Source organism: Schistocerca gregaria, chromosome 1 (genome assembly GCF_023897955.1).
Source record: "Schistocerca gregaria isolate iqSchGreg1 chromosome 1, iqSchGreg1.2, whole genome shotgun sequence".
NCBI classification, from domain to species: Eukaryota; Metazoa; Arthropoda; class Insecta; order Orthoptera; family Acrididae; genus Schistocerca; species Schistocerca gregaria.
In genome coordinates, this window is record NC_064920.1 from 341689134 (window position 1) to 341717127 (window position 27994).

Consider the following 27994-nt stretch of genomic DNA (forward strand, 5'->3'; position numbering starts at 1 on the left):
CTGGTAGCATCAGAAACAGTCTAAGCTTACTGATCCGTAATGAGATTTGCCTTTACTTTCCAGAGCTTCTGTAAAGTTTGGAAGGTAGGAGGCGAGGTACTGGCAGAAGTAAAGCTGTGAGGACGGGGCGTGGGTCGTGCTTGGGTAGCTCAGTTGGTAGAGCACTTGCCCGCTAATGGCAAAGGTCCGGAGTTCGACTCTCAGTCCGGCACACAGTTCTAATCTGCCAGGAAGTTTCTTACTGATCCGTGATTTATTTTCAAAGTATATTCTTAAGAATTTATTTTATTTACTAGCTATTCATCAAGAACATTAACACATTTAATCACACTATGTAAGCATGGAAGTAGTTGCCAGGGAGTAACTGATAAAATCACAACCAAATTCGTTTTAACAAATGGGAATTTTATTCACTTTAATAGTGCCTAAAAGCATTTTTTTAAAGAAACAGATTTAAAAGTATAATCATGAAGCACCCTCTAAATATCACAGTTACAATTTATTCAGAGGCAGAAACAAACAAGTTTTGACTGTATGAGCTTTCGGGCAGAGAACCTTGCCGCTCCCTTTTGACACGGCCGTAGTTACGACCGCTCACAACAGCATGTGAAAGACTACACTGGTGCAAATCTGCATCACACCAGATAACTTTAAACTAAGAGGTTTAACAATTTACACAAGCACACAAACTATGCGGCCCCCGTATGAAGGATGGAAATGGTACAAAACACTAACAATTAAAATATTAACCTTGCCAAACTTTATATACTAAAATGATCGTTTAAATAAAAGCCCATGAAATGATATCTTATATAAACTTCTACAAGGTTGGCCAAACAATAGTTAAGATGCTCTGCAGTACACAGATACCGCCTCTCAACATCATAGGCAATAATATCAAAGTTTCCAAAGACCAAAACATATTTCAGGTATTAAGTCGTTACACTGAAAGCAATAAATTTGTTAACATACCAAATCCGTCAAACATGACAGAGGCAGCTACTAACGTATGGTAGATTGATAGGGAGATTACCAGACAACCCGAACCGCAGGTTGCTCTAATCCGCCCCTACTCCACAAGGGAAAAACGGACCAAGCAATTTATAGACAACCACCTTCCCGCGGGTGGGCAAACGGAGAAGAATGGTGGGACGACCCCAAAGCAAAACGGCTGGTGACCTCACCAGGAAAACAAGTAGAATTTAACAAGAGTAAATCAAACAACATATCACCAAACACTTAACCTCTAATAAATTGCGATTTCTCGAGATGACCTGGCGCAGCACCCCCAAATCGCTCTCCCGAACCGTCCGCTGCCAGCCGCTTCAACGGACGCAGGAAGGCGCACCGATCTCCCGTCTCACGGCGTCGCAGCTCGCACCGGCCAGACTGATGTCGTGGGTTGACTCCTGTTGCTCTCGTGTCGACCGCGAAGTCACTACCACTCGCTATACGCCGCGGCCCACTGGACTCACGTGGCGACCTCACATGCGCCGACGCTCAAGACGGACAAGTCATCTTGTGTCTCAGTGCGCGACCGACCAACCGATCGATCCATCCGCCAATGACCATTGCCTGAGCAAACTCGAGCAGACTGGTGGCCTAAAGCGCAGACTCAGATGCAGGAACTAAACCCCGACCGGGCGGCCACTCGCTGAGTTCTCTTACCGGTGAGGTGGAAAGACTCTCATTTTGCCGGCTTTAAAGGTTGATCCGAACGACAGACATACTAGCACTCCGAACGACAGACAGACGCTAAGTGCCTAACAAATGCTGACGAGACACAGATTAGCAAGCAGGGGACGAGAGGCTTGCCAAGGCGAGCTGATAGCGCCCCTTAAATGCACGTGAACAGGCAACTTTTCCCATTTCCCACCAGAGGGAGACACGAAAGCTGCGATTGCTACAGCGGCGCCTCCGCTAGAAACGGAGGGCGACTGCTTCACACTACGCGCTGCGGCGCGCTCTTCAAAAATAGCTCTGAGCACTATAGGACTTAACTTCTGAGGTCATCAGTCCCCTACTACTTCGAACTACTTAAACCTAACTAACCTAAGGACATCACACACATCCATGCCCGACGCAGGATTCGAACCTTTGACCGTAGCGGTCACGCGGTTCCAGACTGAAGGGCGCGCTCTTCAAAACAGCAGTTTTTACCACGGTTCAGTTACACTGGCTACTGTGCGATTTAGCACAGCCGAAAGCTGCCAGTTCTAGTCACTTACATCAGCTACATATACATGATTACTATGTAATCTGCAGTTACGTTCCTAGTAGAGGGTTTATCGAACCACTTTCGGGCTATTTGTCTACCTTTCCACTCTCCAATAGTGCACGAAAAAAACCATTACTTAAATCTTTCCGAGTAAGCTCTGATTTCTCTTATTTTATTATGATGATTAAAAAGTTGGTGATTGAAATGTAGTGAAGAGACCCCGCCGCAATGACTGCGACCCCAATTCGCGTATCATATCCATCTCTCCTATTTTACGATAGTACAAACCACTCTGCCCTTTTCTGAACTTGCTCGACGTCCTCCGTTAATCCTATGTAATGCGGATGTCACACCTAACAGCAGTACTCCAGAGGACGGCGGACAAACGTGTTGTAAACAGTCTCTTTATTAGACATGGTGTATTTTCTAAGAGTTCTGCCAATAAAATGTGGTCTTCGGTTTACTTTCCATACAATATTATCTGTGGTCTCGTTATAATTGAATTATTCGTAATTGTAATCCCAAAGTATTCAGTTGAATTTACAACCTTTAGACTTGTGTGATCTAAAGCCCTGCTGCAAATCGAAATTAGTGATATACGTCTGTAATAGTGGTACAAGAAATGTTCACCCCTAGTATTTGTCGGGTAGGCAAAAGGGAAGTGGTTGTTCTCAGGTTCTGAACCCTAGATTGTGTGTCATTATTTAAATTCCAAACCCCTTCGCAATGTGTCATGGGATGAAAGTATAGCGTCATCGCAATGTAACGCAAGAACCGGCAATAAACCATTACCAAGTTTCACCTTTTTGCCTGCTGTTCGTTTCCACGCACATCCGCGACAACACACAAATTTCACAGCAGTTTTAACCATCGGAGTCCCGCAGACAGTATGTAATTAACTGCCATGTAAATGCGTTAAGAGCTAGGGTCTGGAATAAACAGCAAGAAACATCTTGGCTCCTGTAAACCAATGAACAGGGGACAGTAACAGACACATTGAGGGCTTCAGTGATGTTTAAGTTAGCAAGTGGTGTTTTGTTGCTTAGATGCGAGTAAAGAAATTAAGACATAGAGTTTAAGAACAGCTGTGACTGATTATCAGAATCAGATCTTTAAAAAGACCTAATCATTGTTTATTTGTACAACTGATGGAATTTTGTTGTGGTTGCGTGTCGCGTGTCATTGCTCCCATTTAACACGAACGTTTTGATGAGCAAATTGCATTTATCACTATGTTAATCGGATTTACATTGTGTTGAAATGTTGTTCAGTACTGTAACTATTGCCATTATAGTTATATTTTGCGTGACTCATTTACTCTACACACTGCAAAACGTAAAGAGGATCTCGAAGGACGCTTGATTAGATGTAAGAGATGTTCTGAAGGCATTAATCCTGCCCCACAACATAAATAGATAAATAAGTAAAACTAGTTACGCATACCTATTGCGCAGACTGCCTGTTGGAGTTAGAAAATACTGAAAAAATCATGCAAAGACTTGTATTCTGACGAAGTCGCTTTATGTACAGTACCTGGGCACGTGGTACGAGGCGGAGCGCATGTTCGCCGTGACGGAGGCAGGAGCACGTTGCGTCTCCGCTACATACAGCAGCTTCCCGGACGGCAAAGTACGTGTGGCGAACCAGATCACCAACAGACTGTAAGTACCACCGCGCATAATCATACAACTATGATAATTATAATCGGCACATTAATCTACGTCACAGGTGCTGTTGCGTCGCTCCGAGGGAGTTTGTTTATTTCTATACATTCATTTTTCTTGATATTACCTATTAAGAAACATGCCCTTTACAGCAAATGAGTGCTTGGAAACTTAATCGGAATCACATTGAGGGTAATATACACTTAAGAGTTTCCTAGTATTTTGATTTTAATGAGTCATATAGTGGTTTTATTCCACGGTGAAACAGGAGATTTATTTCTCATCGTGCTTACAGTACTGGAGTTAAGTCACAAAGAGCACTTGCCTTTCTTCGTAGTCACTGCCTCTGAACTCGACGAATGACATAATTAGTGATGGGAAGAAGCACAGATCATTCCCATCGAACAGACTGACGTAACCATAGGTCTATATCTCTGGTGTCAGCCTCTTGTAGAACTTTTGGGCATGTTTTATACTGACTTATTATTTCTGGGAAACCAAAATTTCCTTAGAAGGAGTCAACATGGGCTCATGAAGCAAGTATCGTGTGGAACACAGCTCGCTCTGTCAGTCCACCAGACCAAGAAAAGCAGCAGATACGGGCACCCAGGTAGATGCGTGTTCCTTGACTTAAGGAAGGCGTACGACACAGTCCCGTACTGTCGGCTAGTGAAGTTCGAGGGTACGGAATGACAGACCAGTGTGTGCCTGAACTGATGATTTTCTACCAAACAGAACAAGACATGTCATTGTCGACAATGAGGCCTCCAGATGTAAAAGTAACTTTGGACGTACATCAAGGCAGGACTATAGGACCATTATTTTTCACAATGTATGTAAAAGACATAGTGGATGACGTCGTCAATTCCACGAGGCTTTTCGTTGACTTTGCTGTTGTATACAAAGAAGTCGAAACGCTAGAAAATTGTGGAGAAATGCAGGAAGACGTGCAGATAAGCGACGGTTGGTGCAAGGACTGACAACTAACCATCACTAAAAACAAATGAAATATTTTGCGTACAAATAGGCAGAAACACCAACTATGGTAGGATTACACGATTGAACAATAATCTCTAGAAGCAGTCACATCCATTAAACATCTTTCAGTATGCACGTGGAGTGGAAAATGGAACGACCCAAGTAAAACTAACAGCAGGTGACGCAGATGCCAGACAGATTCATTGGAAGAATCTCACGAAGCAGGTAACTCAGAAAATCCTCTTTCGATTAGTACTTGAATATTTCTCGTCCATCTAGGATTAGTACTGAACAGGGCTAGTTGAGGAAACAGGGAAGATTCAAAGAAGAGCGGCGCGTTTTGTCACAGGTTCACTCAGTGAACGCAAAAGCGTCACGGAGATACTCAGCCAATTTAAGAAGCAGAAATTGCAAGGAAGGCATTCTATCATTCTATGCCACGGTCTGGTTTGTGGTTAAAGTTCTTCGAAAATACGTTCCTAGAGGATCAGCCAATAGATTACTTCCTCCTATATGAATGAGGTCTACCCCTCAAAAAAAAAGAAAAAAAAACAAAAAAAAAAACAAAAAAAAAACGACGGCAGGTTTCTTACACAAAAAAATGAAAAAAAGTCTAGTAGACATGGCTCTAAAATAATGTATTCCGTAAGAGATGTAAGCACTTACTCATCTTCCGTACTATGAACTACGTCTCTTCTATTCAACCTCTTTGTTTTCCATATTTTGGGAGGAGGTTGTATAGACTGAAACAAGAAAACAATGTCTGGTAAACATGGGATCCTCAATAAATACCTTAAGAGCTACGTTCAGTAGAAGAGAGGTGTTTCACACGAGCGAATATGAACAAGTGCTCATAGTTCTTAGGTATGCGTTGTAGACTCCGTGTTCACTGAAGGGTTTTTCCTTCGTTTGGTCCATACTACCTCCTCCCTGAACATGGAAAGCAACGTCCTTGTAGTAGCAGAGATATGTTTCATAGTATCGGAGATGACTAAGTGCTCATAACTTTGAAGGTATGAATTTTAGAACCCACGTTTACTAACATTTTCTTGTTTTTTGGTGTAAGGTACCTGTCCTAAGGATTGTCGATATTTTTTGGAACACCCTGTTTCCATCCCACCAGCAGGGTTAACAACAGTCGTGGTTCCCACGATCCATTCGTGACTGGAACTGGAAAAGGAGCAAGTGCTAGTGATGCGCAAAGTATCCTTGCGAAGTGTAGGTATAGATGGAGACGTAGAAGAGCGAGGTGAAAACCTCTATGTCTGCCACAGAGGCTGTATTGATATCATAAATTTTTGTTCTACAGGAACATACTGCGCAGTAGAATAAGCAAACTCAGCTTGATCGGCGACATATCCTGTGACATATCTTATTTACGTGGCTTTTTAAAAGTACCGAATCATGTTACTTTGCTTCAAATAAACTGAAACTCGACATAGTAATACAATTACTCGTAGTGAATGATGTATGCCGACGAAAATTTATGGTGATGAAACTATAAAGGGTGTCCAATTTATCTGAAGTTACGGAAATACTGCCGTGCATAGTGGCTGAGCGGTTTCAGGCGCTATGCCACAGATTGCGCGGCCTCTCCCGCCGGAGGTTCGAGTCCTTCCTGGGACATGGATGTGTGTGTGTTGTTCTTAGCATAAGTCAGTTTAAGTTATTTTAAGCAGTGTGTAAGTCTAGGGACTGATGACCTCAGCAGTTTGGTCCCTTAGGAAATAACAAACGCATATATTGAAATGTCTCGAAATCTACAAATTGGCTCTAAAAAATTTGTAAATAAAATTTGTTCGTCTCTGAGGGGAACATCCACCGATACAAAACTCGCCCTCCCCCCTTTATCAGCCCACGTGTGTGTGGAGGGCGGGGGGTGAGCAACATTGAAGCTTTCAATGAAAATCCCCATTTTTTTATTGCAGATTCGGAATCTACGGAAAAATACAAAAATTTTGTCTGAGACTTCTTTTTCATTTCTGGGTGGATGACGCTGTAATCGGAAAAATCAAAATGGGTATAAAATTGTATGTTTCAGAATGCCATTCGATGACTATTGAATTAACACCCCATCTCTTCGCTGCAAGGATCGTATGGGTAATTACTCGTATTTCACAACTTTTAATGGGAAGCCCCATTCTCAACGCTGTATTCCTCCGGCAAAACGAAAATGGTACTGCTCGATGCGCCATTGTGGCCGCGTAGCAAACTAACGCTTATCGTAATAGACGACGCGGTGAGATCAGAGCTCACTCCTCTTTCATAAGGAGAACTGAAAGCATCTCTAAAAATTTCATTGCTTGAGTAGTTTTTATTTATCCAGATTTACTCTTCATTTCTAGAACATAATTTCAAGCGTAGAATGACTATTGCAACCGAGGAAGAAAATTCTGAAATGATACCGATTTATGGTGAATGTAGAATAATATTTTTTACTGAGCTGTGAATGCGTAAATACTGAAAAAAGCGAATGAAGAAAAATTGTTACAGAAGAAGATAATGAAATAGCTCTACTAGCGGCTGTTCAGCAAAACCCACAGAAAAGCACTCGGCAATTACAACGAGATTCCACAATTTACCTAGGTAGTACTTTCAGCTTATTGCATCGTTGTAAGTATCATCCATATCCAATTTCACTGGTTAGATGGAGATTCTGATAATCGAGTAGTACTTTGTGAATGGGTTGTTGTTGTTGTTGTCTTCAGTCCTGAGACTGGTTTGATGCAGCTCTCCATGCTACTCTATCCTGTGCAAGCTGCTTCATCTCCCAGTACCTACTGCAACCTACATCCTTCTGAATCTGCTTAGTGTACTCATCTCTCGGTCTCCCTCTACGATTTTTACCCTCCACGCTGCCCTCCAATGCTAAATTTGTGATCCCTTGGTGCCTCAAAACATGTCCTACCAACCGATCCCTTCTTCTAGTCAAGTTGTGCCACAAACTTCTCTTCTCCCCAATCCTATTCAATACCTCCTCATTAGTTACGTGATCTATCCACCTTATCTTCAGTATTCTTCTGTAGCACCACATTTCGAAAGCTTCTATTCTCTTCTTGTCCAAACTAGTTATCGTCCATGTTTCACTTCCATACATGGCTACACTCCAAACAAATACTTTCAGAAACGACTTCCTGATACATAAATCTATATTCGATGTTAACAAATTTCTCTTCTTCAGAAACGCTTTCCTTGCCATTGCCAGTCTACATTTTATATCCTCTCTACTTCGACCATCATCAGTTATTTTACTTCCTAAATAGCAAAACTCCTTTACTACTTTAAGTGTCTCATTTCCTAATCTAATTCCCTCAGCATCACCCGATTTAATTTGACTACATTCCATTATCCTCGTTTTGCTTTTGTTAATGTTCATCTTATATCCTCCTTTCAAGACACTGTCCATTCCGTTCAACTGCTCTTCCAAGTCCTTTTCCGTCTCTGACAGAATTACAATGTCATCGGCGAACCTCAAAGTTTTTACTTCGTCTCCATGAATTTTAATACCTACTCCAAATTTTTCTTTTGTTTCCTTTACTGCTTGCTCAATATACAGATTGAATAACATCGGGGAGAGGCTACAACCCTGTCTCACTCCTTTCCCAACCACTGCTTCCCTTTCATGCCTCTCGACTCTTATTACTGCCATCTGGTTTCTGTACAAATTATAAATAGCCTTTCGCTCCCTGTATTTTACCTCTGCCACCTTTAGAATTTGAAAAAGAGTATTCCAGTCAACATTGTCAAAAGCTTTCTCTAAGTCTACAAATGCTAGAAACGTAGGTTTGCCTTTTCTTAATCTTTCTTCTAAGATAAGTCGTAAGGTCAGTATTGCCTCACGTGTTCCAACATTTCGACGGAATCCAAACTGATCCTCCCCGAGGTCTGCATCTACCAGTTTTTCCATTCGTCTGTAAAGAATTCGCGTTGGTATTTTGCGGCCGTGGCTTATTAAACTGATAGTTCGGTAATTTTCACATCTGTCAGCACCTGCTTTCTTTGGGATTGGAATTATTATATTCTTCTTGAAGTCTGAGGGTATTTCGCCTGTCTCATACATCTTGCTCACCAGCTGGTAGAGTTTTGTCATGACTGGTTGTTCCAAGGCCGTCAGTAGTTCTAATGGAATGTTGTCTACTCCGGGGGCCTTGTTTCGACTCAGGTCTTTCAGTGCTCTGTCAAACTCTTCACGCAGTATCGTATCTCCTATTTCGTCTTCATCTACATCCTCTTCTATTTCCATAATATTGTCCTCAAGTACATCGCCCTTGTATAAACCTTCTATATACTCCTTCCACCTTTCTGCCTTCCCTTCTTTGCTTAGAACTGGGCTGCCATCTGAGCTCTTGATATTCATACACGTGGTTCTCTTCTCTCCAAAGGTCTCTTTAATTTTCCTGTAGGCAGTATCTATCTTACCCCTAGTGAGATAAGCCTCTACATCCTTACATTTGTCCTCTAGCCATCCCTGTTTAGCCATTTTGCACTTCCTGTCGATCTCATTTTTGAGACGTTTGTATTCCTTTTTGCCTGCTTCATTTACTGCATTTTTATATTTTCTCCTTTCATCAATTAAATTCAATATTTCTTCTGTTACCCAAGGATTTCTAGCAGCCCTCGTCTTTGTACCTACTTTATCCTCTGCTGCCTTCACTACTACATCCCTCAGAGCTACCCATTCTTCTTCTACTGTATTTCTTTCCCCTATTCCTGTCAATTGTTCCCTTATGCTCTCTCTGAAACTCTGTACAACCTCTGGTTCTTTCAGTTTATCCAGGTCCCATCTCCTTAATTTCCCACATTTTTGCAGTTTCTTCAGTTTTAATCTACAGGTCATAACCAATAGATTGTGGTCAGAGTCCACATCTGCCCCTGGAAATGTCTTACAACTTAAAACCTGGTTCCTAAATCTCTGTCTTACCATTATATAATCTATGTGATACCTTTTAGTATCTCCAGGGTTCTTCCACGTATACAACCTTCTTTCATGATTCTTAAACCAAGTGTTAGCTATGATTAAGTTGTGCTCTGTGCAAAATTCTACTAGGCGGCTTCCTCTTTCATTTCTTAGTCCCAATCCATATTCACCTACTATGTTTCCTTCTCTCCCTTTTCCTACACTCGAATTCCAGTCACCCATTACTATTAAATTTTCGTCTCCCTTCACTATCTGAATAATTTCTTTTATTTCATCGTACATTTCTTCAATTTCTTCATCATCTGCAGAGCTAGTTGGCATATAAACTTGTACTACTGTAGTAGGTGTGGGCTTCGTATCTATCTTGGCCACAATAATGCGTTCACTATGCTGTTTGTAGTAGCTTATCCGCATTCCTATTTTCCTATTCATTATTAAACCTACTCCTGCATTACCCCTATTTGATTTTGTGTTTATAACCCTGTAGTCACCTGACCAGAAGTCTTGTTCCTCCTGCCACCGAACTTCACTAATTCCCACTATATCTAACTTTAACCTATCCATTTCCCTTTTTAAATTTTCTAACCTACCTGCCCGATTAAGGGATCTGACATTCCACGCTCCGATCCGTAGAACGCCAGTTTTCTTTCTCCTGATAACGACATCCTCCTGAGTAGTCCCCGCCCGGAGATCCGAAAGGGGGACTATTTTACCTCCGGAATATTTTACCCAAGAGGAGGCCATCATCATTTAATCATACAGTAAAGCTGCATGTCCTCGGGAAAAATTACGGCTGTAGTTTCCCCTTGCTTTCAGCCGTTCGCAGTACCAGCACAGCAAGGCCGTTTTGGTTAATGTTGCAAGGCCAGATGAGTCAATCATCCAGACTGTTGCCCCTGCAACTACTGAAAAGGCTGCTGCCCCTCTTCAGGAACCACACATTTGTCTGGCCTCTCAACAGATACCCCTCCGTTGTGGTTGCACCTACGGTACGGCCATCTGTATCGCTGAGGCACGCAAGCCTCCCCACCAACGGCAAGGTCCATGGTTCATGGGGGGGGGGGGGGGGGGGGGGGGGTGAATGGGTACTACAATAAATTCAGAGTAACCTCAATTTCTTTGCTGATGTACTATTTTCCGATGAGTCTCCAGTCACAAACCATGGTAGCATTAATGGACATAATATGCATTACTATCGTGTAGGAAATCCGCACTGGTTACGACAAACTGAACATCAGTGTCCTTGGGCATTTAACGTTTGGTGTGGAACCATACGAAAAAAAATGGATCAAATGGCTCTGAGCGCTATGGGACTTACTTCTGAGGTCATCAGTCCCTTAGAACTCCTTAAACCCAACTAACCTAAGGACATCACACACATCCATGCCCGAGGCAGGATTCGAACCTGCGACCGTAGCGGTCGCGCGGCTCCAGACTGAAGCGCCTAGAACCGCTCGGTCACACTGGCCGGCCCATAGGGACAAATCTCATTGGTTCTAAATGAGGTACCTTGAATGGAATCAAATAACGAAATGTTCTGGACTAGGAATTACCAATACTATTTGAGGATGTTGCGTTGGACTTTCGACAAAGTATGTAGTTTCAGCATTACTCGTTTCAAGTAAGGGGAGTACTAGGCCGTGTATGCAGTGGTAGATGGTTGGATAGGCAGTCGTGCCCCAGTTAATTGGCCTGCTAAGTCTAGCCTGATGTAATCTCGCCGGATTTATTTCTGTGGGTTATCTAAAAGGCAAAGTTTATGAACAAGTGCCAGAGACCGTAAAAACATTGTAGAACGCATAAGAAATGCTTGTGTTGAAATTCCCGCACGTAAGCTTCAAGCTTCTTGAAGAAAGGATCAATAAGTGTATTGAAGCTGAATGTCAAACGTTTAAACATTCACTCTGCAAAAAAAAAAAAAAAAAAAAAAAAAAAAAAAAAAAAAAAAAAAAAAAAACCTGATATGTGAGCGGCAAGGAGACTCATATTAATAAAGCACCCCAAAGTGAACATAAAACTATTAAGTCCACGTAGTTGTCCATGGGTAACGCTAAACATAGTATCTGACTTCGTGTTAAACGAATCAATAAACCTTTTCTGATCGCACTGTGCTACCTTGTATGATAAGTCGTACCTATATACACGGCAATTCAGCCGCGTCGAGCAGTCCATTTCCGTTTTCCGGAGAGATAGGATGTCGAGAATGGGGTTTCCACTTAAAAGTTATGAAACAATAGCCTGTCCTATCCTCGAAGGGGGTTAATTCACGGGTCATTGGATAGCATTTTGAAACATACGATTTTTACCCATTTTGGTTTTTCCGACTAAGCGCCATCTCTTGCGAAAGGAAAACAATTATACACATTTCAGACAAAACTTAAGTATTTTTGCCCATAGAATCCGTATCTGCAATAAAAAGTGGGGTTCCCATCTAGATTGCAAAGTTGCCCCCCTCCTCATCCAGACACGGGTTAGGATGGGGGGGGGGGGTTAGTATCATTCGATGTCCCTCTCCGAGACGAACAAATTTTAATTATAATTTTTTGAATTCAATGGTTTGATTTCGATATATTTCAGTGTCTTCAGATAAACTGAACGCCCTCTATATAGGTTTGCTTTTTCATTTAGAACAGACGTAATCATGTGTTTCAACTTAAAAGTGAAGGTGATTCACGTAGAGAAGTCCTAAACATGTTACCACAGATGAAAATGACAGGAAATTGTACATTGTGGTACTGAACGATCGACAGTAAAATATATGTAAAATTGAGAATAATACAGGAAGAGTTAACCCCGAGAGATCTTTGTACAAGAGTTTGACAATAACAGATGGCCCTCCATTGTTACAGGGTGCCTATTCAGAGGTGCAGCACAGGTACAGAATTTCTAATAAAGCAGTGAAAATGCTAATCAGGTCGTTCTCTTTATTTGTTTTGTAAAATTAATACAAACGGAAACAAGTTTCACAGAAGTTGCCTGTTGTTGTTGTTACAGCACTGGACTGACGCGGCAGCTGGACGGGGAGATCAAGATGATAGGGAAGGCAGGCGAGGCAAAGCTCTCTGTGAAGTACTCCTCCTTACCAGGTAAGTCACGCCAAGCCTTAACATTGAGGCCTACATCCTTATCACTGATAGTCGAGTGGTCAGTAATACAGAGTGTGGAGTTCAAAAGCTCCTCTATGCAATGTGAATTAGTTCTTCTTACCGTCTCTTAATTACTTTTGAATATCGTATGCATCTGTGTTCTGCTGGACTGATGATTTCAGTGACTAAAGTACCCACAGATCGTTACTGTGCCACGGTATGATGATAGTGGCCAATAGTTGCAAATGCAATTACAGCTACAAGAAAGAAAAATGTGATTTAAGTACACTGAAATATCACCTGGTACTCAACTACTGACCTACTGTGCCCTTTTGGATTAGTTCCACTCGCCGACCGGCTACAAATGACGGAAAAAGTCCTTGCTTCCACGTCTCAAACCAGTCATCTTAATACGAAACATAACTGTATCGTAGTGCTTAAAGATGTCTACAGCAGAAACATATTCCTTAGTTACACGCAGTCAATGAAGTTTTTAATTAAGTGAAAAGAAAAAATAAGCAGTACACAACGGAGTTGAAATTTAAAAGACAGCGGTGATATTAAATAGCGGTCACGGTTTAACTGTCGAAGACGTCTAAACATTGCTTCTTTTGTGACATACACTTTGGCCATATGACATGGGCTTTTCCTTAGCCGCGAACTTTCTATTGCACAAACTGTGCTTGTCATTTTCTAACTTCCCCTGAACTTCCCTCGCTCAAAATGTTCCATTATTTCAACGTCTGAAATATGAACGAACACGTGGCTTGTACGTGTGTCTGAGGGAACCAGTCATGGAACCGCACGAAAAGAAACCCCAGGAAGGTAAGGTCCCATCAGGCAGGTTCCACAAACCAGTTTCGGAAACTAAACTAAACGACCGTTCCTCTACTACAAAGCTGCACCAAGAGCATCCACCTGAGTTCAGCGAAGTGTTTGCAATTGCACTCACGATCATACAATCTAGCAATCATCCACATTTAGGAAGTATGGTTACAGGGAAATGGTGCACTATATATCAAATGTAATAAAACTGAAAACAAAAGACACTCATATCGGTTACCGGTATAATCTCTCTTCCTGCAGAAACTTGACAAAATGACAAAATTATATTGAAGGCTGATTGACTGCGCCTTTCAATATATTTGAATATCACAAAATTTATATTTTCACCCCAGCTCAAGCAAGAAAACAATATTGGCGTCCACAATGGCGTCACTCAACCTTCAGAACATATATTGAAAGTGTACTATGTCTATAATAAACCCGCAACTCTGCCCTAGAGGACTACGCGATGCCAATCTTCTGGATGCGTTATGGACGGAAATAGTATTCCTTCCGAAGATGTAAAATCATTGGAAGGAAGTGGCAACCAAGTCATTATTCACGTTACAGTGTAGAATCTATGAAACTAGTGACATGCTTTCGAACTTTCTGAAGAGTATCATCTACAGACTCCCGAAGGTATCAAAGGCAGATAAATCCGAGAACTGTCGCACAATCAGCTAAGCAGCCCATGCATCAAGTTGTCGTTGAGGATATTACAAAGAAGGCTAGAAAGAAAACTGACGATCTGTTTGAGGGCCATTAGTTTAGCTTCAAGGAAGCTAAAGATATCAGAGAGGCAATTATGATGTAGCGCTTCATAACTGAAAAATGAAGACAACTTCATAGGAGCTGTAGATCTCAGGAAAGTGTTCGTATCGTAAAGTATACAAGATGTTTGATGCTCTCAGACGCATAGGTACAAGCACAGATTACACAATTTGTAGAAAAAAAGAAAAGAAGCTAAGGGAGAACATTAAGAGTAAAAAGTACTCTGATTAAAAAGAGAGTAAGACAAAGATGCAGCTTGTCTCCCCACCGGTCAGTATGAACGCCATACAAACAGTGTTTACTGCAAAAAAAAGTTTTAGATGCTGGAATGAAATTCTGGTGGAAGTTTATCAGTGATGAGATGCGCTGATGACATTGCTAACATCTGTGAAAGCAAGAAAGAATCGTATGAACAGTAGAATGAAACTTATAATGGACTGAGAGTAAGCCAAAGAAGGACGAGAGTAATGATCAGTAGTAGACAAGGGATTAGCAATAAAATCAACATCAAATTTGGGGACTACGAAGCACACAAAATCAAAGACATTTGATACCTTGTAACCAAATAACGAATATCATAATAAACAAGGAGAATATAAGAAGCCAAGTGGCACAGATTGGTTCAAGTGGCTCTGAGCACAGAAACAGAGGGCATTCCTCTCTTGTATCATACATAGTTCTCAATTTGAAGAAGAAATTTCTGAGAATGTACGTCTTGAGTACAGTACTGTGTTGATGTGCATCATGGATTGCCTGAAAACATGAAAGAAGTGAATCAATTTATTTGAAATGTCATACGGCAGAAGTGGACTGAAAAGACAGGAAATGTGGTGACTCTCCGCAGTATCGCCGAGGAAAAAAATCTGTGCAAAACACCGACAAGAAGAAGGGACAGGACGATAGGACGTAAGACATAAGGGGACCAATGTGTTCAGTAGAGGGCGAAATATATTGGGAAGACAGAGATTCGAATATATGCAACAAATAATAGAGGACGTTGGAGGTAGATTTTACTCTGAGATGTAGAGGCCGGCTCAAGAGAGGAAATCATGCAGGACCATATCAGACCAGTCAGACGACTGGTGACAAGAACAAAAATGAGAGACATTGCCTTAGTGCACCACTTTCGCAGCCATTGTCAGCCTTCAGAACTTGAAGATGCTGCTTCTTGTAGCTCCTCAGTTGGCTTCACGATGCTGAGTGGAAGCCATGCCAATATTTCAGTCAAAGAAACGTCTCTGACAGCAGTGGGAATCGAAACAGGGCCCTCTGCTATACAATCACACACGCTTATGCTCGGCACTGGAGGTGGACTCGGGACCTATAACACTAACTAGCTGTTTACGCATGTCTTCACCTGTATGTGTGTGTGTGTGTGTGTGTGTGTGTGTGTGTATGTGTGTGTGTGGCACATATATTTTACATGTCTGCTCCTCTCTTCTCTCACTGCCCATCTCTTCCTCCCTCTTTCTCTGTCAATCTCATACTTTCTCTCTGACCAATTCTCCCTCTCCTCCTCTCTCTGTACACTTCCTCCTGCCCTTCTCTCCATCCCTTCCCTCCTGCACCCCTCTCTCTGTCCATTCCTTCCTGCCTGCCTCACTCTTCAATGCATGTATGATTAAAAATCTAGAGGATTATCAACAGTTCTGTGAACACAGAACTGCATGTCTGAGCCAGGTGTCTTTTAATGATTTGCCCTTTGGCCCTTTGGAAGTTAATATACAAGGAGCACTTTCTTAATTCGATGTGAGGAACAAAAGGGGCATTCCCTATTCGAAGAAATCATGCTAACAATCACATATTATTCGAGGAATTCACATGAAAAACTTAAATCAGGGTGCCCTCTCTAAAATGAGTCCAAAATCTTAACTGTTACATCAGCTAGATAGGTGATTTATAGTGAAGAAGTAGTTTTTTTTAGTTCTACATTTATATATAGACGTTTTAACAATGACGCATGACGCAAGTAACGGGTCATGGTGCACTTCTAAAGTGTCTATACAGAAGATAATTTCCGCATGTTGTATCTATAATGCGAACATTGATCGCGTTGTTGGTGTCCAAGTTCCTGGGACAAAATGTGTACAGTTAATAAATTACATTATTATGCTTGATACTTATAAGGTCTGTTGGTGTATTTATGTTATTGTCAGCTTTCCATATATGGCCCTTATTTTTCTTTTTTTAAATTTTAGTCTCCTGACTCTCCAATTAGGGCAGTCAGTTAAAATTATGTGTGAGTAATTTTCAAGACTCTGATAGTATGACCTGCCTCTCATTTTCTTCTGGTAGGTTGTAGCCGTGTATCTGTTTCCCATCGATAGCTGTAAGTAACAGGCACTACTTGTGAAATACTCCTATAGCAGTTTGTTAATATCTTGATACAAAACATTATAGAAAAGAAAGGAAAGCTGAACGTGAAATCAATTGCCTAAACATAACTTACTGACAGCATCAACGATGTCGCACGCTTGCGAGCTATATAAAGGTACGGAGGCGGTTGTGACTTAACCTAGGTAGTCCGTGTCTAACGACGAATAAGAATAACTGTGTAGTAGAACTGTTTTGATAGTTGGTTAAAAGATTCAGGAAGGTGGCAACTATAAAAAATATTATTAGACAAGTATCATAATAATCATTCAAACAGACGTTGAACTTACTATTCTTGCTCCAAATCCAAACGTGTTTAGGTATGAGCTGGATTTTCAGCAAAAAAGACATAACTGATTTACTGATATACTATTACACGAGTTTAACTTAAATACGAGCTCAGCTATTTAGTTCTTATGTAGGGAGGACAAGACTAGAAATGTAGTCGAGAGCGTGGTCATTATGGTCGGAGCACTCGCTCACTTTCAGAATGGTGGAGCACGGAGTCACGAGCTGTCATCAAACTGTTCCCCATTAAGTGATTTCAGAAGATTGCAGAAAACCTATTAACCAACGGCTGTACCGGGATTTGAGAGCCGCTCCTTCTGGGTAAGAGTTCCCCTCCATACCTCTCTCGGAAGCTGTTTCTCACGTTTTACAGATGCAGCTTCTCAGACATGCTTCTCGACTTATTCAATGCAGCAACAGCTTCTCAGAAGGTTTTTGATCATTGATACCTCATTCCATAGAGAGCTGTGAAGTGGTGCAAGCTACCTCCTTTCCGGTTTTGTGTTCCCAGCCGAGCCCCTTCGGAGAGGCTACGGTCTGGAATGCCGTCCCACCACACGCGAGGACGATCAATTACAGGCCCCGTTAGCTGGGCCTCGCCGCCATTCATTACCAGTGTTTACTAGGCGGCCACGGAACGGGGAATCTTGTGTCGCATTACCGTACGGAGTAGCGGCGCCCTGAGTGGGATAAATGACGTAATCTTTAATGCAGGTGTGTCCAACCCTCGGCCCGCGGGTCACAGCAAGTATCAATGCGGTCCAAGAAGTGAGCATCTATCTGCCACACGACCCGGAAAACAATCTTTAAAATACCGTTTATGCAATGTTATGATAATTACAACTAGATATGATTATATGATAATTTCAATTTGAAACTCCCGCCACGCGATGCTTCTGTCTCATTGGTCCATCCCATTCTTACAGCATTGACGTCCGTGCTCTACTGAAGCCATCAGAGCCTCGGCCAGTCCGTTAGATGCCCTAGTCTGTTATCTTACGGCTACTCAAGCAGCAACTGCGAAACTAGAGATTTAGAGACATAAGCTCAAAGACAGGGTGAAATACAAAGCTATTCTTTTCGATTTGACGCAGGGAATTTTAAATACATTCCAGTATTTTCGAAAAAAAAAAAGTCAAAATCTTAGTATCTGTGCGACATCTTTTACAAACGATACAGATACGTTCCAGAAGGTTTCCAGACGGTATGCATAAAGTTGCAATCTGATATCCAGCTACAAGAAAAGTTTGATCATGTATCATTTTTGGACGTTTACAAATAATAACTGCCCAGAGACAAATATCCCTTTCTGCACAGTCGTGCGTTATTTATCTCGCTTCCCACGCACGGGGTCCCGGGTTCGATTCCCGGCGGGGTCAGGGATTTTCTCTGCCTTGAGATGACTGGGTGTTGTGTGTCTTTCACCATCATTTCATCCGCATTCACTCGCAAGTCGCTTTAGTGGCGTTAAAGAACTTGTGGAGCGGCGGCCGAACGGCCCCCCGAAGGGTTTTCCGGCCACCAATGCCATACGCTCATTATTCATTAAGTCATCTTTGTTTGTGAACAATTATTTTCAAGAGTGTAGCTCACGAAGGGAACAAATAAACGTCTCAAAAGTACTGGAGTTCTTCCAATGCGGCCGGGGTAATTTAAAACGTTGGACGCTCTTGTTCTAATGGCCCGTAGGCATTTCTTTTAATAATCTCATCCTTCGATTAGTTACTTAACTTCCCTATTTATTTCGAATATGAGCAGACTTATTTTTCTCGTTTTACCTAAGATACCCCAATTCCTCAGTAATCTACTTTACGCATTCGAACATGTTGTAACGTGCGGCTCATCTACTTACGTTTGCTTGCCCTCCTTCTTTACAGTATGTTATGGACATTGTTGGGTAACTGGTTGAAGTAAGTACTTTCAGATATGAGTACGCTACATAGGAACACGATGCTCCTTTGAGCCATTTCTGCTGTGGTGAGGACAGAAGGAAGAGGACACCTCTTGATCACAATGTTTCGTATCATCCCCCTCCATTGAGTTCACATTTTCCACATGAGAACACAAACACTGCAGTACAAAGAACAATGACTAGCCATAGTAATCTGTACAGTTACACGTTTGACAACTCACACAAAAGTCTGGGAAAAGTTGTTACGGAACAGCTCAGTTAACGTTAATGTGAGAAGTAGCTTCCGTCACAAGATGAGTAGCGATATAAAATTGTTGGTATAGCACGAGAACGCAACATCTACGAAAATTATGCGTTAAGTCACGCATCGTAACTTTTTTTCAACGCAAAAGATTTGCAGCTCTTTAATTACTTATTTTACTTCCTGTTCATCACAATTTAGGAAGTATACCAGTTTTATATAATGTCGTACAAGAAAATATTATTGTGGCTACAGCACTGAATCTCGAAAGGACCAGTCAGTAACTATAAGCTCCCCAAGGAGAGCAAGACATGAGAAATTGTATTTCGTGTATCGTTTACACCAGCGGCAAGCTGAGTGTAACTGTTTGTTTGTTTGTCTGTTTCAGTATCGATTGACTCTGAGTACATGGTGCTGGACACAGACTACGATACCTACTCCGTCGTGTGGTCGTGCAGCTCTCTCGGACCCATCGTGAACACGCGTAAGTATGGCCACTGATCGCCACTGTCTCAGCCACGCCCGCATAACAAGTGGTGCTACGTTGACTACTAAGGAAATCTGTACTAAGTGCAACACTTATTCATTTATAGGTTTCGCTACAAATTTTGAGAGGAGTCTGTTTGCTTTATCTTCCAATTATATTAATTCAAAAGCTTACAATAGCGTTATTTATACAAAGGGTGAGGCAGCTAATGCAGCCCAACATAAGTAAACACAGAACGAGTGAATGCATCCAGGTGACGCTTTCGATAAAGTGATTTTTAACGTCTGTAGCTGCCCAATTACTACATCGAGTTTTTGATGTTAACATAAACTTTTCTCTGGTATTGGAAACAGACTTGGAAGTAACACGTAACTATGGTAGGGTTAGCGTTTTATTACGACTTTTACATTAGGACGTTCCTAGAGGAGCTACGTTTACTGCAGCGAAGAGAACTGGAAAGCATATATACGTGATTACCATACTGAGGTTTGTGAAAATTTAATTTAAACTTTTCTAACTTATTCGCTTCATTTTTCATAATGAAACTCTTCGGTAAGTCATTTATGTACTCGTTGTTTTGCCAGTATTTAGTTACACACAAATTGAGACACTATTATTTATCATCCGCTCCACAAAACAGTCATTTTTACCTAGTACACAAGATTATATTTGGTTGCTGATCTTGGATTTATTGACACGGTCTTTCGTGTGATTACCTTAGGCGTCTTTAGCTGTTCTTTATATCCACATACCTGTTGTGTACGTTCCTTGGCCGTTCTGCTTTTGATTTTGCAATCGAAAGCGCGAGAGTCTCTTTTACATGTGAACTTCTTGTACCCTTAATTATAAAGTTTATTTTAGTCAAATGATCAAGTAAATTATTTCATGGCTCAAATGGGTTCGAACGACTAGTCACTGTCAGTTACTCAAAAATACTTCTTTGTCTTCTAATAAGACCCTATCGAAATATTGTCTGCCAACATGCTCTGACGCAGCAATACGCCAAGAAGTATTTGCGGCCTGTTAACATTAACAACTCAGTCGAAACCGGGGTAGCCACTAAACAATGTACTTGAGCATTTGGCTGAAGCAAACTTTACATTTAAAATTAATGTTCTCTCTGATGCTAGGTACTCATTTGTTACATTTTACGGAGCGGCGTTCAGGCATACGGAAATTTTGAAGGGTTGGGCATGGTGGTCTAATCGTAAGACGAAAATCGGGAATGCAAGAGGTCGCGATGTCGAATCTCGTTCGCGCTATGGAGATTTTCTGTCTCTCTTTAATCTAGCCTTGGCCTCTTACATGTGGAGAGTAGCCAGAATCAGCAGGTGGATCGGAATCCACGTTAAACTGGAGGTTCCTTTTCCTCTGTTGGATAGTAGGAGTGAATAAGAAACACTCAAGTTGCTGAAGTGGCGTCCAATCGAAAGACTTGCACCTTAACTTTGAGCAATACGAAATTTCGTAGCTTTGCAGACCAAGAGTATCACCTTTGACTGGCAGCCAAGCCTGCAGTTTGAATGTTATGCCCCTTATTGAAAGGAAGATTTAGCGCTTACTGACAACCCCAAAAAATATTAAACGGCCTCTTGCATTCATAAACATTTCACGCCATAGCCAACACAGCATAAACAGCAGAACCCAACAAGTTATCCGGACCACGAATCTATACATACCGCAGTGCATTGGTTTGCTGAGGTCTGTTGAACTGGTGCGGTAATGTTGAATTCTATCATCTGAATCTTGTTCACTATGGCACGAATGTTGTGTGTGTGGGAGGAGATTTAAAATTTCCATACGAAATTATGTATAAGCGGGAGGGCTTTAACATTTTTAGATATGTTCAATAGCATGAAATCTTTTATTACTAAAAATGACTCTGAGGTGGACGCTATAATCACGGCGATGACAGCCAAGCTGGGAGCCGAGAGCAAAACACTTCATCTTTTTAAAAAAAAAAAACTGCTGTTTTTGTGAGGTTTCTAACCAGAGATTTCCCGCACTGGTGCCTCCTAGTTAGCTAGTCAATTAATCTTCTACGGATAATTTGTACGATTAATCGTAATAAGGTGTAACGAGCCATTTTACCATTTGCATTACACATTCGTCACGAGTAAATATGGTTAAACGCTTTTTAAATACAGATTTAAGTTAGTAATTTCTATACACCACCTTTTCAGGTCTTAAACAGAAAGTCTTGTGCAGAGTTGACATAGTTTTCAATAAGAAATTTTTTCACTTTTGTTTTAAATTTAACTTTTCTATCTGTCACACATGTTATATTATTGGGCATGATAGCAAATATTTTGGTGGCAGTCTTGTGCACCCCTTGCTGAGCTGGAGAGGACCTTAATGTGAATTAATGAATGTAATTTTTCTTCTGGTATCATAATTATTTGTCTTAGAGCTGAAGTGGGTTATTTACTGAAAGTTTCATGGGGGGGGGGGGGGGGGGGTAAATATACTGTGAAGCAGTAGCCAAGTTGACCAACTAGTTGAACAATTTCTGCAAGACGGTTGTGCATAAACACCGCATACTATTCTTACAGCACATTTTCTTTCTTAAATTATTCCATGTCATATTATTGAATGAAAATACGCATAATATGTGATTTCAGCCTCCCCAAGACATACAAAGGTTCGAAGTGCAAATGTGACTGAGGTGTGTTGTTTTAGGAGTTCCAAAATGTGTTTTCTCCAGTTTAGTTTCTTGTCAATATTGACACCGAAACGTTCTGAAGTCTCTCCCTAGTTATAACATCCCATAATGTATTACAAATATTATTTGTGTAGTATCTAGACATGAACAAATCTGAATATGTTGTGTATTTCTGAAATTCAGAGTGAGACGATTAACAGATACCCACTAAAACTGACCTCTAGTATTATATTAATTTATTCAAAACGAGAAGATTATCAAAGCTTTCTTTCCCGGGTTGCATCAGTGTTTCATTAGAGCTAGATATAAACTCGTCGCAACGGAGAGAAATTTGCGCCAGCGTTAGACAATGTCTCCGCACTTGCTTGAATTATGGGCAAAGGCAGAACGTAATAATTTGATTTTCATTTACATTTGGATTAATTAATTTCTCTCCCAAGGAAGACACTAAATTCTGCTAAAGTCAACATTACTGAGTAGCTTTGGCTTGTTTGGTTGCGTTTAAAACAAATTTATTGTATTTTGTTGAGAAAATAACTTATTTATTCTCAATAAAGATCAGGTGCTGACAAAAAGCGGTGAGTTCGGTTTTCAAATACTTTGATTTATTTCTGAATCTGGAGGCACTGTTTACGCAAGAAGTCACTTGACCAAGGAGCTTCTAAAAACAGCTATGAGTAAAAGCGCGAGTGTTGTGACTCAAAATAAAAAACGGAGATAAACAAAACATTTTGCTCATATATGATGTTGATTAAAAATTTAACACAAAACTTCTTTTTAAATGCGTTAATAAAAAGAATTTACTTTAACATTATTTAAATAAATGATGTACACCACGTAACCTGGTAAGATATCGGACTTCGTAAAAGATGTGGTCTCTGCGGGTTCAGTTAAACGGAAGATATAAATAATGTCTATTAAGACTGGAAATACTTTAGTACCAGCCTGCACAACAGAAGTAGCTTCCTATAGTCCAATTACAGACGCCACATTTAATTTTAGGTACTGCAGGGTTTACAAAGGATAAGAAAAGGTTTACTGAATCTTTACAATAATTATTATTTCAATCAGAAGCTACAGTCACATTCATAAGAACAAGGGCACCAGTCGTACCGATCGACATAAGATCAGAGCAGACTAGATAATGAAAGAATAATGAACGACTCACATATATAACAAAAAAAGGAAACAAACAAGGAGAGCTAGCTCCATACTGTATGCTTATTCTTAGACAAACATGACACTCTACATAAATAATTAGCACTGTAAGCTACAGTTATTTTCTTAATACGTGCTTACCATTATTTTAAGAATGAGAGTCTTTCTTAAATTATTCAGCGATTCAAAAGGAGGCGCCACACCATTCAGTAACACTTTTAACAACATTATTTACCATTTACCTAAACGCCCACCGCTCTTCTTCAAAGGCTTCTCGTACAGTCAGAAATGTTCAGATGTGTGAAATCTTATGGGACATAACTGCTAATGTCATCAGTCCCGGAGCTTACACAATACTTAACCTAAATCATCCTAAGGACAGACACACACACGCCCATGCCCGAGGGAGGACTCGAACCTCCGCCGGGACCAGCTGCACAGTGCATGACATGTACAGTAAGGGCTGCAAATACAGCAGAAGTTTTCGCCCTGCAACGTGGCTGCGGCCCTTTGACGCTGACGGGGCCCGTGTTGCAGAGAACGCGTGGATCATGACCCGCGAGCGGCTGCCGGCGGGCCCCGTGCTGCAGCGGGCCTACGGCATCCTGGACGCCTTCAAGATCCGGCGCACGTTCTTCGTGAAGACGGACCAGGAGAACTGCGACTACGTGGCCGCGCCCGGCGCCTCCGGCGACGCAGCCCCGGCCGCCACGACCGCCGCAGCAGCGCCCGCCGCCACCGCCGCCCCCGCAGCCGCTGCCAACCCTGCCCCTGCCGCCGCCCCCGCTGCTGCTCCTGCAGCGTCTTCCAGAAGGTTTGTCAGGTAAACAACACCTCCCCTTCTCTTTAAACACGCTGCCTTTCATTTTCTACGTAGACACCCAATAGGCAAATATACACTACTGGCCATTAAAATTGCTACACCAAGAAGAAATGCAGATGATAAACGTGTATTCATTGGACAAATACATTATACTACAACATAATGTGATTACATTTTCACGCAATTTGGATCCATAGATCCTGAGAAATCAGTACCCGGAACAACCACCTCTGGCCGTAATAACGGCCTTGATACGCCTGGGCATTGAGTCAAACAGACCTTGGCTGGCATGTACATGTACAGCTGCCCATGGAGTTTCAACACGATACCACAGTTCATCAAAAGTAGTGACTGGTGTGTTGCGACGAGCCAGTTGCTCGGCCACCATTGACCAGAGGTTTTCAGTTGGTGAGAGATCTGGAGAATGTGCTGACCATGGTACCAGTCGAACATTTTATGTATCCAGAAAGGCCCGTGCATTATCCTGCTGAAATGTAGGGTTTCGCAGGGATCGAATGACAGGTAGAACCACGGGTCGTAACGCATCTGAAAAGTAACGTCCACTGTTCAAAGTGCCGTCAATGCGATCAAGAGGTGACCGAGATGAGTAATGAAAGCCACCCCATGCCGTTACGCCCTGTGATACGCCAGTACGGCGATGACGAATACACGCTTCCAACGTGCGTTCACCGCGATGTCGCCAAACATGGATGCGACCATCATGATGTTGGACATAGAACCTAGATTCATCCGAAAAAATGACGTTTTGCCATTCGTTCAAATGGCTCTGAGCACTATGGGACTTAACATCTATGGTCATCAGTCCCCTAGAACTTAGAACTACTTTAACCTAACTAACCTAAGGACATCACACAACACCCAGCCATCACGAGGCAGAGAAAATCCCTGACCCCGCCGGGAATCGAACCCGGGAACCCGGGCGTGGGAAGCGAGAACGCTACCGCACGACCACGAGATGCGGGCTGCCATTCGTGCACCCAGGTTCGTCGTTGAGTACACCATCGCAGGCGCTTCTGTCTGTGATGCAGCGTCAAGGGTAACCGCAGCCATGGTCTCCGAGCTGATAGTTCATGCTGCTGCAAACGTCGTCGAACTGCAGATGGTTGTTGTCTTGCAACGTCCCCATCTGTTGACTCAGGGACCGAGGCGTGGTTGCACGATCCGTTACAGCAATGCGGATAAGATGCCTGTCATATCGACTGCTAGTGATACGAGACTGTTGGGATCCAGCACGGCGTTCCGTATTACCCTCCTGAACCCATATTCTGCTAGCAGTCATTTGATCTCGACCAACGCGAGCAGCAATGTCTCGATACGATAAACCGCAATCGTGATAGGCTAATATCTGACCTTTGTCAAAGTCGGAATAGACGGTCAACTATTGTTTGCGCCGGCCGCGGTGGTCTAGCGGTTCTAGGCGCTCAGTCCGGAACCGCGCGACTGCTACGGTCGCAGGTTCGAATCCTGCCTCGGGCATGGATGTGTGTGATGTTCTTAGGTCAGTTAGGTTTAACTAGTTCTAAGTTCTAGGGGACTAATGACCTCAGAAGTTGAGTCCCATAGTGCTCAGAGCCTATTGTTTGCGTATGAAAAATCGGTTGGAAACTTTCCTCATGTCAGCACGTTGTAGGTGTCGCCACCGGTGCCAACCTTGTGTGAATGTTCTGAAAAGCTAATCATTTGCATATCACAGCATCTTATTCCTGTCGGTTAAATTTCGCGTCTGTAGCACGCCATCTTCGTGGTGCAGCAATTTTAGTGGCCAGTAGTGTATGTCTTTCTTGGATCGACAGTGACGTATCGTCAGTTTGGGCAAAGAACAGCGCAAATAAGGTGATTGTGTGTTCTTTAGTCAACTATCTTTAGTGTCAGCTTATAAAATGTTATTATTTATAGCCAAGGTAATATTTTTTTTAAACTGCTATATTTAGGGCGATTGGAACCCTTATGTCACGTGAGCATCTCAGTCATACTGGAAAGAAACAAACTTTCTTGTCCGCGTTGAACGGACTTCAAAAAAGTTAAATGCAAAGTCATTATTAAATATGAAAAAAGTAACAAGATGTATTTCTACAAATACTACATGACAACCAGTCAACTTCCGCGCATATTATTCAGTTGGCATCAACTGCCGTGCCTCCTCATGCACTGCATTTACCAAACAGAACATTTACGTTTGTAGAGGCCACACGAGTACGCTTGCTTTATCGGAACGGAAAACACAAAGAACGTTTTATGTTTATAGAATTAAAACGTAATCATTATTACTCATTTTTTGGAAACACAATCAGCTACATTCTTTAAAAAGAGGAACGATTACCGCTACCATACCCATTACTCACTCGATAAAACGAAACGAACATATTTCTCCCAGAGTAGCATTTTCAACCTACCTCCCCAGTTATTTGCTCTAGGTATTCCAATCTCTGTCTTCCTCTACAGGGAGCAATTGAAAGCATTAAAATCAAAGTGGCCAGACATAGCTAAAAACGTAGTTGTTTAAGATACGCAATTACTTTATGGTTCTAATAACGAACCATAAACGACGAAACAGGTAAGCTTTTGTTAGTCAGTTCAGTGCAGTGAAAACAGTTGTGAGCAATGAAGCATTTTCCAAAATAAATCCGGGCTCCAGTCCGACTGTATCTCATTCAGAGGATATAAGCATCTTGAGACACATCTTGTGAAGGACAAAAGCTCGCGAAAGTTGCTGAAGAAAAAAGATTTAGCTGTGTAACGGATAGTGCAGCACCTGCCACTAGAACATGTCGAATAGTCCTCTACTGATATTTAACGTGTGTTCCCATAATGCTTTCCTGGGAGTTGGTTTGCATGGTCCTTCCGAACCGTAGCAAGGTTCAATATGGTGCTGCAGCATTGATTGTGGATACAGGGTAGTGAATAAATAAATAAGATTAAAAATTCTGCCTCGGAACACAAAGATGATGCTTCAAATTCATCAACATTCTGGAGATACACATGGTCCATTGCTCTCAGTATTTCTTGTACTTTGAGTTTCGTTGGTAAAAATGCAATTTTCGATTTCTGTCACGCTTCCACATCGACGACGAGACGAAAGGAAATCTGGACTGTGGATCCAATGGTAGAGAGGAGAGATGCGTGACACATGTGAACAACCATACTGTGACAGTTTCGTCAATTGTTCAGCTGACACTAGGCGCGATTTGTGCCAAGCGTAGCTCATTACGCAGAAAAACATACCTTCATATGGAAGTACTTTCGTAATGGGAGATACAGGCTTTCTGCAGATAGTTACCTCGCAGCCATTATAGACAAACAAAGCAGTCCGTAAGATAAGCAGATTGTGGAGATGAGGGATGATGGTTGGGGTGGGAGACGGGAATTTGAAGTCAACGTAGTTGACACGAAAACCGCGGATCTCCAACTGCGACTGATGCATCACTGAACGTCTCGTTATATTAATTTGTGAAACAGATGGTTGTAAAACAAGTCACGGTGAACCCAGAACCGTATCTGCCACAACATTAAAACAAATCTTCCGCAGCGCAGTTATTCAAAACAGAGTGCTGTCAGAGATCATTCTAACA

The 27994-nt window shown here is 41.9% G+C and overlaps 1 protein-coding gene across 1 annotated transcript in view; it reads left to right on the forward strand.

Moving 5' to 3' along the window:
- LOC126344463 (apolipoprotein D-like) overlaps window positions 1-27994 on the forward strand; it is a 46099-nt gene that overhangs the window by 13013 nt on the left and 5092 nt on the right. Inside the window, exons 3-6 of the mRNA XM_050002021.1 lie at window positions 3749-3879; window positions 12773-12864; window positions 19663-19758; window positions 24119-24404. Of these exons, the coding sequence (XP_049857978.1) occupies window positions 3749-3879; window positions 12773-12864; window positions 19663-19758; window positions 24119-24404 (605 nt within the window). The remainder of the gene's footprint in view (window positions 1-3748; window positions 3880-12772; window positions 12865-19662; window positions 19759-24118; window positions 24405-27994) is intronic.